Source organism: Nycticebus coucang, chromosome 22 (assembly GCF_027406575.1).
Source record: "Nycticebus coucang isolate mNycCou1 chromosome 22, mNycCou1.pri, whole genome shotgun sequence".
Lineage (NCBI taxonomy): Eukaryota > Metazoa > Chordata > Mammalia > Primates > Lorisidae > Nycticebus > Nycticebus coucang.
The window spans coordinates 20,711,952-20,724,765 of NC_069801.1; the positions used below are offsets into that span (position 1 = coordinate 20,711,952).

At 43.3% G+C, this 12,814-nt stretch overlaps 1 protein-coding gene across 2 annotated transcripts in view; it reads left to right on the forward strand.

The window, feature by feature from the left end:
* Positions 1-12,814, forward strand: part of ARID1A (AT-rich interaction domain 1A) — a 105,193-nt gene that overhangs the window by 41,384 nt on the left and 50,995 nt on the right. For both annotated transcript variants that reach the window (XM_053577036.1, XM_053577037.1), the window contains exons 3-4: positions 731-1,183; positions 4,379-4,495. In XM_053577036.1, the coding sequence (XP_053433011.1) occupies positions 731-1,183; positions 4,379-4,495 (570 nt within the window). The remainder of the gene's footprint in view (positions 1-730; positions 1,184-4,378; positions 4,496-12,814) is intronic.

The following is a 12,814-nucleotide window of genomic DNA, read 5'->3' on the forward strand; positions in this document are numbered from 1 at the left end:
CCGGGACTGGGTTTGAACCCGCCACCGTCGCATATAGGGCCGGCGCCCTACTCACTGAGCCACAGGCGCTGCCCATATATTTTTAATTGAAGACTAAATGAGAGAACCAAAGTTAACTTAGTGATTTGCACATTGTCTGGATTACTGAACCCTAGATTTTCAGTTAGCTGAGCCAGTCTACTATTAAAGATACGTAAATTCCTAACACTTCCAGGGCTATCCAGCACTGTGGGTCACATATGGTTTATGTGAGGACTATTTTGCTTATCTGTGGTGGCAGATTTAATGAAAATTATACACAGACCTTTTTTTTTTTTTTTTTTTGGCTCATCTTTCATTAATATTTGTGTGTTTAATGTGTGGCCCCAAGCTACTCTTCTTCCAATGTGGCCCAGAGAACCAAAGGTTAGATGCCTCTGGTAGGCTACGATAAAAAGAGTAGGCTCATTGGTGAAAACAGCTACTCTTAAACTCCTGTAAGTTACCCAGATATTAAATAGTGTAAATTTTCCATGGATGAATGTAATCCTCTTGTAAATAAGCCAACTAATTCAGCTTAACCATCCTTCCTGACAGTTTAGATAGGGATGGTAGAGAAACCCTGGGTTTTCTCAGTGTGAGACTAGGCTTGCCTGCTTTCTGTACTCATCCTCAGGGCATAGCTTCTGATAGATGTTTCACCTTTATTCCAGGAAAATCAGTGTTTAAAGTATCTTTTCCTTTCCTACAGATTCCTCCTTATGGACAACAAGGCCCCAGTGGGTATGGTCAGCAGGGCCAGACTCCATATTACAACCAGCAAAGTCCTCACCCCCAGCAGCAGCAGCCACCATATTCCCAGCAACCACCATCCCAGACCCCTCATGCCCAACCTTCATATCAACAGCAGCCACAGTCTCAGCCACCACAGCTTCAGTCCTCTCAGCCTCCATACTCTCAGCAGCCATCTCAGCCTCCACATCAGCAGTCTCCGACCCCATATCCCTCCCAGCAGTCCACGACACAGCAGCACCCCCAGAGCCAGCCCCCCTACTCACAGCCACAGGCACAGTCTCCCTACCAGCAGCAGCAACCCCAGCAGCCAGCACCCTCGACACTTTCCCAGCAGGCTGCCTATCCTCAGCCCCAGTCTCAGCAGTCCCAGTCAACTGCCTATTCCCAGCAGCGCTTCCCTCCACCACAGGTAAGATGCTCCTACCTCATGCCCTTCCCTGTGTGTTTCCACAACCAGCCTGGGAGGTGGTGTCATGAGAACTTTGCCATATAAAGTGGTTCTCTAATGTGCATTTAAATTGTAGGGAAACATGCTAACTGGATTGATTGAACTAATAAAGATAGAACCTTTAAAGAACTATAGCTCTCCTTAATGATGAAGAAATAGGCCAGTGGAAAGTTGCATAGACAGATAAGAAATTAAGTAGGACTGTCTTTTTTATTTTTAAACCAGCATATCAGAACTTGAGCATCCAAGTGAGTTTGGCCTTTTCTCAAAACAGTCACTTTTTGAGAGGCTTGTATGCTGATTGCCATGCCATTCTGCTATTACTCAAAATATTTGGATCCTTTTTTTTTTTTTTTTTTAAGAGAGACAGGGTCTCACTTTATGGCCCTCGGTAGAGTGCCATGGCCTCACACAGCTCACAGCAACCTCCAACTCCTGGGCTTAAGCGATTCTCTTGCCTCAGCCAAAATAGCCAACTTTTTTTTTTTTTTTTTTTTTTTTTGGCCGGGGCTGGGTTTGAACCCGCCACCTCCGGCATATAGGACCGGCGCCCTACCCGCTGAGCCACAGGCGCCGCCCAATATTTGGATCCTTTCATTTGAAATTGCCATCAGAGCTGGTATCACATTATTTGTGATGGCAAACCTTGTTTTTTGAAGATCAATTTGATTTTGGGAAATAGCAAAAATTTATCTGGAACTATGTCTAGTGAACAAGATGTAGGTATTGAAGCCTTCAAATAGCAATTTGGGCCTTATTCTTTTTTTTTTTTTTTTTTTCCTGAGGTAGAGTCTCTGCCTTCGCCCTTGGTAGAGTGCTGTGGCATTACAGCTCACAGCAACCTCAAACTCCTGGGCCCAAGCAATTCTCTTGCCTCAGCCTCCCAAGTAGCTGGGACTATAGGCGCCTGCCACAACACCCAGCTGTTTTTTGGCCCAGGCTCGATTCGAACCTGCTAGCTTCTGTGTATGTGGCTAGCGCCCTAGCCGACTGAGCTACGAGCACCAAGCGTGGGCCTTATTCTTTATAGAGCAAAAAAGAGGAGAAACGACTGAGTAATGATAGGGTCCACTAAAGATTTTGATCATTTGCGGCATCATTGGAATAAACATCTCATCCCTAAGTGATGTCTTTGAAGGACACAGTATTATTTTCATGCAGAGGTTCTAGCTTGTTTTTAAAACTGGAGGCCAGGATGGGAGGCGCCTGTGGCTCAAAGGACTAGAGCGCCAGCCCCATATGCCAGAGGTGGTGGGTTCAAACCCAGCCCCGGCCAGAAACTGCAAAAACAAACAAACAAACAAACAAAAAACTGGAGGCCAGGCATAGGGAGTCTCATACCTGTAATCTCAGCACTTGGGGAGACCAAGGGAAAGATAGCCAGAGGCCAGGAGTTTGAGACCAGCCTGGGCAACACAGTGAGACCCCACCTCTACAAAATATTAAATAATTAGTCCCAGCTGCTTGGGAGGCTCAAGTAAGAGGATCACTTGAATATGGCAGTTGGTGGTTCTAGTGAGCTGTGTTTATGCCACTGTACTCCAGCCAGGGCAACAGAGCAAGAAACTCACAAAAAAATTGAATTAATTGTCTTGGCTCCTGTAGGCTCAGCAGCTAGGGCCCCAGCCACATGCACTGGAACTGGCGGGTTTGAACCCATCCCGGGCCTGCCAGACTGCAATGGCAACTACAACAACAAATAGCTGGGCATTGTGGCAGGTGCCTGTAGTCCTAGCTACTTGGGAGGCTGAGGCAAAAGAATTGCTTAAGCCCAAGAGTTTGAGGTTGCTGTGAGCTGTGACGCCATAGCACTCTACCAGGGGTGACAAAGTGAGGCTCTTGTCTTCAAAAAAAAAAAAAAAAAATGTAATTAATTAATTGGTCTCATTTCTTGATAGGCATAACGTACAATTAATCAGATATTAGCATATAACCACAAGAAATAGCTCTCTGTGGGTAATATCATGTATAGCAATAAAATATACAACACGGCCCTGCACAGTGGCTCGCGCCTGTAATTCTAGCACTCTGGGAGGCCAAGGTGGGTGGATTGCTTGAGCTCACAGGTTTGAGACCAGCCTGAGCAAGAGTGAGACCTTGTCTCTAAAAATAGCCAGGTGTTGTGGTGGGCATCTATAGTCCCAGCTACTTGGGAGGCTAAGGCAAGAGAATCACTTGAACCCCAAAATCTGAGGTTGCTGTGAGCTATGATGCCACAGCACACTAGTGGGGGCAAGAAAGTGAGACAGATGCCACAAATGAACAAAAAAGGGGGGGAGGGAGCGCAGCGCCTATGCCTCAAAAGAGTAGGGCACCAGCCCCATATACAGGAGGTGGAGGGTTCAAACCTAGCCTTGGCCAAAAAAAAAAAGTGCAAAAAAAGGCGGGGTTTGGGGGGGAGAAACAGTTCCATCAGAATAGAAAGACTCTATTATGGACATTCTTGTCCTTTTTTCCCTTTTTTTTTTTTTTAAAGAGACAGGATCTTGCTTTGTTGCCCAGGCTGAGGTGCAATAAGCCAGTTATTTACTGTAACTTCAAATTCCTGGGCTCAAGCAGTCTTCCTGCCTCAGCCCCCTGAGTGACTGGGAGTACAGAGGCATGTTACCACACCCAACTTTTTTTTTTTTGAAATAGATAGGAGTCTCTCTATGTTGCTCTCAGGCTGATCATGAAAGACATTCTTAAGAGCCACAACTTATTTATTTATTTATTTTTCAGAGACAGAGTCTCACTTTGTCACCCTCTGTAGAGTGCTATGACATCATAGCTTACAGCGACCTCAAACTTTTGGGCTTAAGCAATTCTCTTGCCTCAGCCTCTCAAGTAGCTGGGACTATAGGTGCCCGCTACAACACTCAGCTTTTTTGTTGTTGTTGTTGTTGTTGTTGTCGTCGTCGTCATTGTTGTTTGGCAGGCCCAGGCTGGGTTCGAACCCCTCAGCCCCGGTGCATGTGGCTGGTGCTCTAGCTGCTGAGCTACAGGTGCTGAGCCAAGGTCCACAACTTTTATTTTTCTGATTTCAGATAACATTGTTCACAATTGGGCTTTCTCTTGCGCCCAACTTGTCTTGCAGGAGAGAGTCCCATACATAGCTCTTTTACCATGAAGTTTATCAATACCAGGTCCTCACAACTTTTGTTTTTCTTATTTTAGGAGCTATCTCAAGATTCATTTGGGTCTCAGGCATCCTCAGCCCCCTCAATGACCTCCAGTAAGGGAGGACAAGAAGATATGAACCTGAACCTTCAGTCAAGACCCTCCAGCTTGCCTGTGAGTATTTCTGCTACCCTCTCAGAAGTGATAGGGGCAGATAGGAAACCAAAGAAAATTAGTTTCTGCTTGGATGTTGTGGTGGTATTGATCTAAATGAAAAATAATTAGTTGAATTCAGGTTCAAAATTCTGAGTAGGTGCCAGGCGCGATGGCTCATGCCTATAATCCTAGCACTCTGGGAGGCCGAGGCAGATGGATTGCCTTAGGTCATGAGTTCGAGACCAGCCTGAGCAAAAGCAGGACCCCCACCTCTACTAAAAATAGAAAAACTGAGGCAAGAGGATCGCTTGAGCCTAAGAGTTGGATGTTGCTGTGAGCTATAACGCTACAGCACTCTACCCAGGGTGACAGCTTGAGACTCTTGTCTCAAAAAAAAAAATTCTGATTAGGCATTTAAAGACCGACTTGTAAAATATCTATTCTGTGTACCTGACCAGGAATAGGTTTGTGATCTGTTTAGAGTCTGTCATTTTTTTTGTTTTTAAAGCTTGGACTCCTAGGCATGAACTCATGAAGGACAGTGGAGATGGAGATGTTAGAAGCACTGCTCTTCATCAAAGTTGAGAAAAGTCTGTTTCTTGACTTTATTCTTAAAAAACTCTTTGGGTGGCACCTGTGGCTCAGCGGGTAGGGTGCCAGCCCCATATACCGAGGGTGGTGGGTTCAAACCCAGCCCTGGCTAAACTGCAACAACAACAAAAAAATAGCTGGCCGTTGTGATGGGTGCCTGTAGTCCTAGCTACTTGGGAGGCTGAGGCAAGAGAATCGCCTAAGCCCGGCAGTTGGAGGTTGCTGTGAGCTATGTGATGCCACAGCACTCTACCGAGGGTGATAAAGTGAGACTCTTTTCTCTATTTAAAAAAAAAAAAAAAAAAGGTTTATACTCTTTAAGGGTTTAAATTTTAGGTTTTTGGCTTAGTGTTTACCTAGGAGGTAGGTAAACAGTAAGCAGTTTTGCTGGTAGTGGTTTGTATGAATAGTTGCTTTTTGTAGTGTGCTTGATGCCCAGATGCTTGATTATGGAATCGGGGGCTTATTTATGAAATGGACTGAGCATATCCTGAGAAAGTCTGATGATTAAGAGCTTGGGCTCTGGAACCAGAAGTTCCCAAATCAGCATCTTGATTCTGCCACTAACTCTCTAACTTGGGAAAAGTCACTTAACCTCTGTGCCTCAGTTTTCACATCTGTAAAATGAACCTAAAAATACCCACTTCGTGGGGTGATGATTAACATTAAATAAGTTAATAGAGCAAGCACAGGCATTGGCACATTATAGGTACTTCATAAACATCAGACTTTATAATCATTATCTCAAGGGGTGTATCTCGGGGGACTGTGCTTGATACTGGAAAGACAGTTAACATCAACTATTGTAGGCTGGTTCTGGGAACATTTATCCTTAGTCTTAACTCTGCAAGCCACTCAGCCTCTGAAAATTAATCTGTTGGGCACACAAATAAAATAGGCTATTCTGAAATCTAGTAAGACGGTAGGTAACAAACCCTTCATTACAGATCCTGCTTCAGTTAGGAAATGGAAATTTAGCCACACATACCCAGATAACGGCTTTTTAAAATTTTGATTCCACTCGGATGTGAAGCCTGTTTCTTCATTTATTCTGACTTCGGAGTAAATGGTTTAAGTAATAGGTAGAAGATCTTTACCATAAAGCCTCCCCTGAAGGTGTCTGAGTTATAACCTTAGTAGGGCAAGATCTGTAGAGTCCTTAGTACCTGGTGTTCAGGCTTCCAAGGCCTGGATGAAGAGTCACTCTGTTAAATAGGACTTCTGTGACTTGACTTTCTCATCTGAGGAACTAGGGGGAGGAAGTGTCTGAATAAAGCGATCACTCTTTGTTCCCTTCTCATTAGTGTCTGTTGCAATCCTTTTCTGCATCCTGAACTTCACGGGAATGTGCTTTTTAACCTGATTCAGTCAGAAATGTATAACCACTCCCTCATCATCTATGATCTGTGGCTAAGTCGGGGTGAGGTGTTATTATGTCAAGAACCCAATCGGTGGATTTCTGTCAGTGCTGTAAGTTGCTTCCCTTCAAAAAGTTTTTGCTTGCTTCTGGTAACCTTTCGATAGGACTGTATTTGGTATTTTTCAGTCCTGAGAAGGCTCATATGCGAAGATCCTGCATGTATTCTAAGGGTTGGGAATCTAAGAGCTTCTGATTTGACCTACTGAAGTGAAAGTATTGGCAGCATTTTAGGCCTAGGGGAGGATTGTTCCTGGGAAGCCTGTTGAAAAGAACATTCCCAAGTTTAGACTTCTGCTAAAGATTCATCCAAATGGGTCATTTGTTCTGTGGTAGGAGCTCCATGTGGGAGGAGAGCTGGCTAGGTTATTGGCATCTTGTATTTTCAAATTGCTTTTTATCCCTTTGCTAGTTGGACAAGAAATAAAGAGTGATTATTCTTTGAAATTTTGATTTTATACCAGTTTGCCTACTCAAGTTAGGAAACACATCTGAAGAAATGAGAAGTCACATTCCCTACAAGGACTCTCTCCTTTCTTAACCAGCTGCGTTAAAAGATCCCTAAGTTGGGTGGCGCCTGTGGCTCAGTCGGTAAGGCGCCGGCCCCATATACTGAGGGTGGCGGGTTCAAGCCCAGCCCCGGCCAAACTGCAACCAAAAAATAGCCGGGTGTTGTGGCCGGCGCCTGTAGTCCCAGCTACTCGGGAGGCTGAGGCAAGAGAATCGCTTAAGCCCAGGAGTTGGAGGTTGCTGTGAGCTGTGTGAGGCCACGGCACTCTACCGAGGGCCATAAAGTGAGACTCTGTCTCTACCAAAAAAAAAAAAAAAAAGATCCCTAAGTTTGCCTATGTATTTCTTCACTAAAAAGGTGATTATGGGGCACCTACTAGTGTTTGGTACTAGAGCAGATTCTAGGCTGATGAGAGAGCAGCCCCTGCAGTTTCCCATTGTCCTCTTTGCTTAACCATTATGATTGTTACCTTGATTAATGAAAACATTAAATTTTGAGGAGTTTTTGCTTAACTATTAATGTCAAACTATTTAGCTACTATTATCCTGAACATGTATCAGGATACATGTGTTTTTTTTGTGTGTGTGTGTGTGTTTTTTTTTTTTTTTTTAATTGTTGGGGATTCATTGAGGGTACAATAAGCCAGTTACACTGATTGCAATTGTTAGGTAAAGTCCCTCTTGCAATCATGTCTTGCCCCCATAAAGTGTGACACACACTAAGGCCCCACCCTCCTCCCTCCATCCTTCTTGAGGGATACATGTTTTTAAAGGTCTTGATTATTTTTCCATTAATCTTAGAATAAAATCCAAAATCCTTAATATTACCCAGGCATTAGAGACACAGGTTGCTACTCCCCCTTCACGCACACACTTTTTTTTTTTTGAGACAGAGTTTCACTATGTCGCCCTTAGTAGAGTGCTGTGACATGGCAGCTCAGAGCAACCTCAAACCAAACTCTTGCGCTTAAGCGATTCTCTTCCCTCAGCCTCCCAAGTAGCTGGGTCTACAAGCACCAGCCACAACACCTGGCTATTTTTTTATTGTGGTTGTCATTGTTGTTTGGCAGGCCAGGGCCAAGTTGGAACCTGCCAGCCCCAGTGTATGTGGCTGGCACCCTAGCCGCTGAGCTATAAGCGCCAAGCCACAGACTTTTTTTTTTTTTTTTTTTTAAAGAGACAGAGTCTAACTTTATCGCCCTTGGTAGAGTGCCATGACATCACACAGCTCACAGCAGCCTCCAACTCCTGGGCTTAGGTGATTCTCTTGCCTCAGCCTCCTGAGTACTGGGACTACAGGTGCCCGCTGCAACGCCCAGCTATTTTTTTGTTGCAGTTTGGCTGGGGCTGGGTTTGAACCCACCACCCTCGGTATATGGGGCCAGTACCCTACCCATTTTTTTATTCAGTAGATCTGGAGTAAGTTGTATGGATGTGTATTTCTAACAAGTTTTTTGATGATTCTGGTGCTACCGGACCAGAGACGGCACTTTGAAAACCTCTGCTTTATCCTTCTTTTCTTTGCCTTGTTCTTGGCTTTCTTTAAGTTTCTCTAAAGTATTTTTGCTTTCATACCTTTGCACATACTCTTGCCTTTGTCTTTTACTTTCCCCCAACTCTTCCTATTCATTTTTCAGACTACATCTTACAGATCATTTCTTTACAAAACTCCTAATCAAGATTCAGCTTAAATAACTTCTATGATGACTTGACTGATTAAAGACAGTTTTTATCTTAAAACGCCTGCAATATTTAAGACATACAAAAAGGTACATAGAAGTTGGACATGGTGGTGCGTACCTATAGTCCCAGCGTCTAGGAAGGACAAAGCAAGGGGATCACTCGAGCCCAGGAGTTTGAAGCTATAGTGAGCTATGATTGTGCCATTGCACTCTAGTCTGAACAATGCAGTGTCTGAGTACCTATCTTTAAAAACCAAACTTTGCTAACACAGGTTACATGGCTTATGGGATGACTTCTCTCTCTCCTTACCCAGAGAAGAACTATCCTATATTTGAGGTTTCTTTGTTCCATGTTGACAGAGCATTTTACTGATGTCTCTACTTACTTGAATGGTAAGCTCCAAAAGGGTGGGAACTGTATTCTTGACTTCTGTGTCCCCATGATGTGATGCCCAAGGCGAGTGGTTGTCTACTATGGCTGCATGTTAGAATAACCTGGGGGAGTGAATTATTTTAAAAAAAAACAGTGTCCCAGACTGGGCACAGTAGCTCATGCCTGTAATCCTAGCACTCTGGAAAGCTGAGGCAGGAGGATTGCTTGAGCTCAGGAGTTCAAGACCAGCCTGATTAAGAGTAAGAGCCTTTCTTTACTAAAAGTAGAAAAATTAGCCAGGTCTGGTGCATGCCTGTAGACCCAGCTACTTTGGAGGTTGAGGCAGGAGGATCACTTAAACCCAGGAATTGGAGGTTACAATGAGCTATGATGATGCCACTGCACTCTACCTGGGGCAATAGAGTGAGACTCTGTCTCCAAAAATAAAAAATAAAATAAAAACTGCCAGGCATAGTAGCTCACACCTGTAATACCAGCACTGTGGGAGGCCAAGGAGGGAGAATTTGCTTGAGCTCAGAAATTCAAGACTTGCCTGAGTGAGAGTGAGTCCCCGACTCCTAAAAAAAAAAAAAAAAAAATGGAAAAACCCAGCCAGGCGCTTTGGCGAGCACCTGTAATCCCAGTGGCTTCCAGAGGCTGAGGCAGCGGGATGACCACAGCCCGAGTCTTAGATTTCAGTGAGCTATGATGCCATTGCACTCTGCTCAGGACATAGGGTGGGACTCTTATCTCAACAACAACAAAAAAAGTTATAAAATAAAATATAAACTAACATCCAAGTTCTCAGAGTTCTGATTTGTTTGATGTCGGTTGGGGCTTGGGCATTGGTATGATTAGAAGCTGTCCCAGGTGTTTGTCATTGGCCAGTGGACTAAAATTTCTTTGCTATAGTAGACTCTTAGCATCTATACTTGTCAGTGCTTACTTCAAATGTAATTTAAATTACTTATTTAATGCAAGCTCAGTGGGAGCTGATTTGTTGTCTTGCTTATTGCTACCATAGTATCTGCTACACAGTAGGTTCCAGCTCATTGGACAAATGAACCTGAGCAGATTCCTTACAGTGCTCATTCAGGTGCTAGGTAGAATGGCTCATGCCTGTAATCCTAGCACTCTGGGAGGCCGAAACAGATAGATTGCTTGAGCTCAGGAGTTTGAGACCAGCCTGAGCAAGAGACAGACCTCATTTCTACTAAAAATAGAAAAACTGAGGCAAGAGGATCTCTTGAGCCCAAGAGTTTAAGGTTGCTATGAGCTATGATGATGCTACAGCACTCCACCCAAGGCCACAGAGTGAGACTCTGTCTCAAACAAACAATGTTCATTTCAGGGAGTATACATTTGATAAGGGATAGCTTGACAGATTATTGTTTCCACTGCTGGGCAAAGCAGGTATCACAGATTATTATGGGAAGGCCTAAACTCCATTTTAAAGGATAGATTAATTTATTTGTGCCTATTGATGATGACCTCAAGAAGTGAGATTAGGGTTTGTCATCTGTCTTGCACTGTATCTACCACTTCACCTTATGTTAAGAAGGTTCTTGTAAGGAATGGGTGAGCAAATCGCTAGATGCTTCATTGAGTCCTTAATTTTCTACAATTGGGGGTAAAATCTTTAAAGAAACTTATCTGAAAATTGGTATTTGACTTTTTATTATAGTCCTTTTTGAGACTGACATGGAGTTGTATCTTTAAATCTTCTAAATCAATGATTCACCCAAGTGTATGTGGATTCCCTGGAATGATGAACGCTTTCCTAATTTTTCTCTTGGAGGTGCATTTGTAAATTTACATTTTGGTCTTGAAATCATACCTGGTATAGAGTGATGGAAAATGGGTATAGAATTGAAAGCCCTGATCTGGAGAGGTTAGCTTAGTGCTTCTCAAACATTAGCATGCATTAAGAATCACCTGGAAGTTAATCAAAACAGATTACTGAGTTCTACCTTAGATTCTGATTCAGAAGGTGTGGGTTGGGACTCAAGAATTTGCATTTGTAATAAGTTCTCAAGTGGTACAGATGCTGCCAGTTCAGAAAACCACAACTGGAATAACATCTCTAAACAGCTCTCTAAAAGGGTAAGAAAAATTTTATTTGACTTGGAATCAACAGTGGTAACTTGAACAATAGTGATGATTTATACTATAATTTGCCTTTTTTTTTTTTAATTTCAGATTAATGATATAGGGGTACAGTTATGTTTGCATTTGTTAGGTAGAGTCCAAGTTGTAGTTGAGCCCTTCATCCGGGAGGTGTGCCATATACCCTTACATTGTGCCCATTAGGTGATAGCACACCAAATCTCCCTCCTACCTTCTCTCCTCTCCCCTCCATTTGCATGTAGTTGTGTTTTTCTCTCCTGTAGGAGTGTAGTTATTCATCTATTGGTTTAATATTAGTATTGAATACATTGGGTACTTCTTCATTTTTGTTATAGTTTAGGAGGATGTTCTCCAAATACATCCAGGTAAATACAAAAGATTTAAAGATTTCATCTTTTTTATGGCTGAATAGTATTCCATGGCATACATATATTACAGTTTGTTTATCATTCATGAATTGATGGGCACTTGGGTTGATTCCACCTCTTGGCAATTGTGAATTGAACTGTGGTAAGCATTCTTTTTTTTTTTTTTTTTTTTTGAGACATAGTCTCACTTTGTTGCCCTCAGAGTGTTGTGGCATCACAGCTCACGGCAACCTCCAGCTCTTGGCCTTAGGCAATTCTCTTGCTTCAGCCTCCCGAATAGTTGGGATTACAGGTGCCTGCCACAATGCTCAGGTATTTTTTGTTGCAGTTTGGCCAGGGCTGGGTTCGAACCCGTCACCCTCATTATATGGGGCCGGCACCCTACTCACTGAGCCACAGGCGCTGCTTTGTGGTGAATATTCTGTTTGTAAATGTCCTTATGGTAAATAACTTATTTTCTTCTGGGTAGGTATCTGTTAATGGGATTGTAAGATCAAATGGAAGGTCTACTTTCAGCTCTTTGAGGACTCTCCATACTTCTTTTGAAGGAGGCTGCTCTAGTGTGCAGTCTCACCAATAGTGTAAAAGTATTCCTTTCTCTTCACAACCATGCCAAGATCTGCAGCTTTGGGACTTTGTGATGTGGGCTAGTCTGTCTGGGGTTAAGTGATATCTCAAGGTGGTTTTGATATGCATTTCTCTGATGATTAGAGAAGATGAGCATTTTTTCTTGGATGTAAAAGACTGAAATTGGACTTGCACCTCTCACTACTTAAAAAAAATTAACTCGTGGCTCAGCACCCATAGCACAGTGGTTACAGTGTTGGCCACATACCCCGAGGCTGGTGGGTTCGAACCCAGCCTGGGCCAGCTAAACAGCAATGGCAACTGCAACCAAAAAGAAGCCGGGTGTTGTGGCAGGCACCTGTAGTCCCAACTACGTGGGAGGCTGAGGCAAGAGAATCACTTTAGCCCAAAAGTCTGAGGTTGCTGTGAGCTGTGACACCATGGCACTCTACCAAGCGTAGCACAGTGAGACTCTGTCTCAAAAAATAATAATAACTCATGATGAATAAAAGATAGAAATCTGACATGAAATGATAGAAACTCTAGAGGAAAGTGTGGGGGAAACTCTTGATTATATTGGCCTTGGGAAAGATTTTGTGAAGAAGATTCCATCGGCAATTGCAGCAACAACAAAAATAAATAAATAGGACTTAAGCAAATAGCTTTTGTACAGCTGAGGACACAAAGCAAACAGCCAACTTT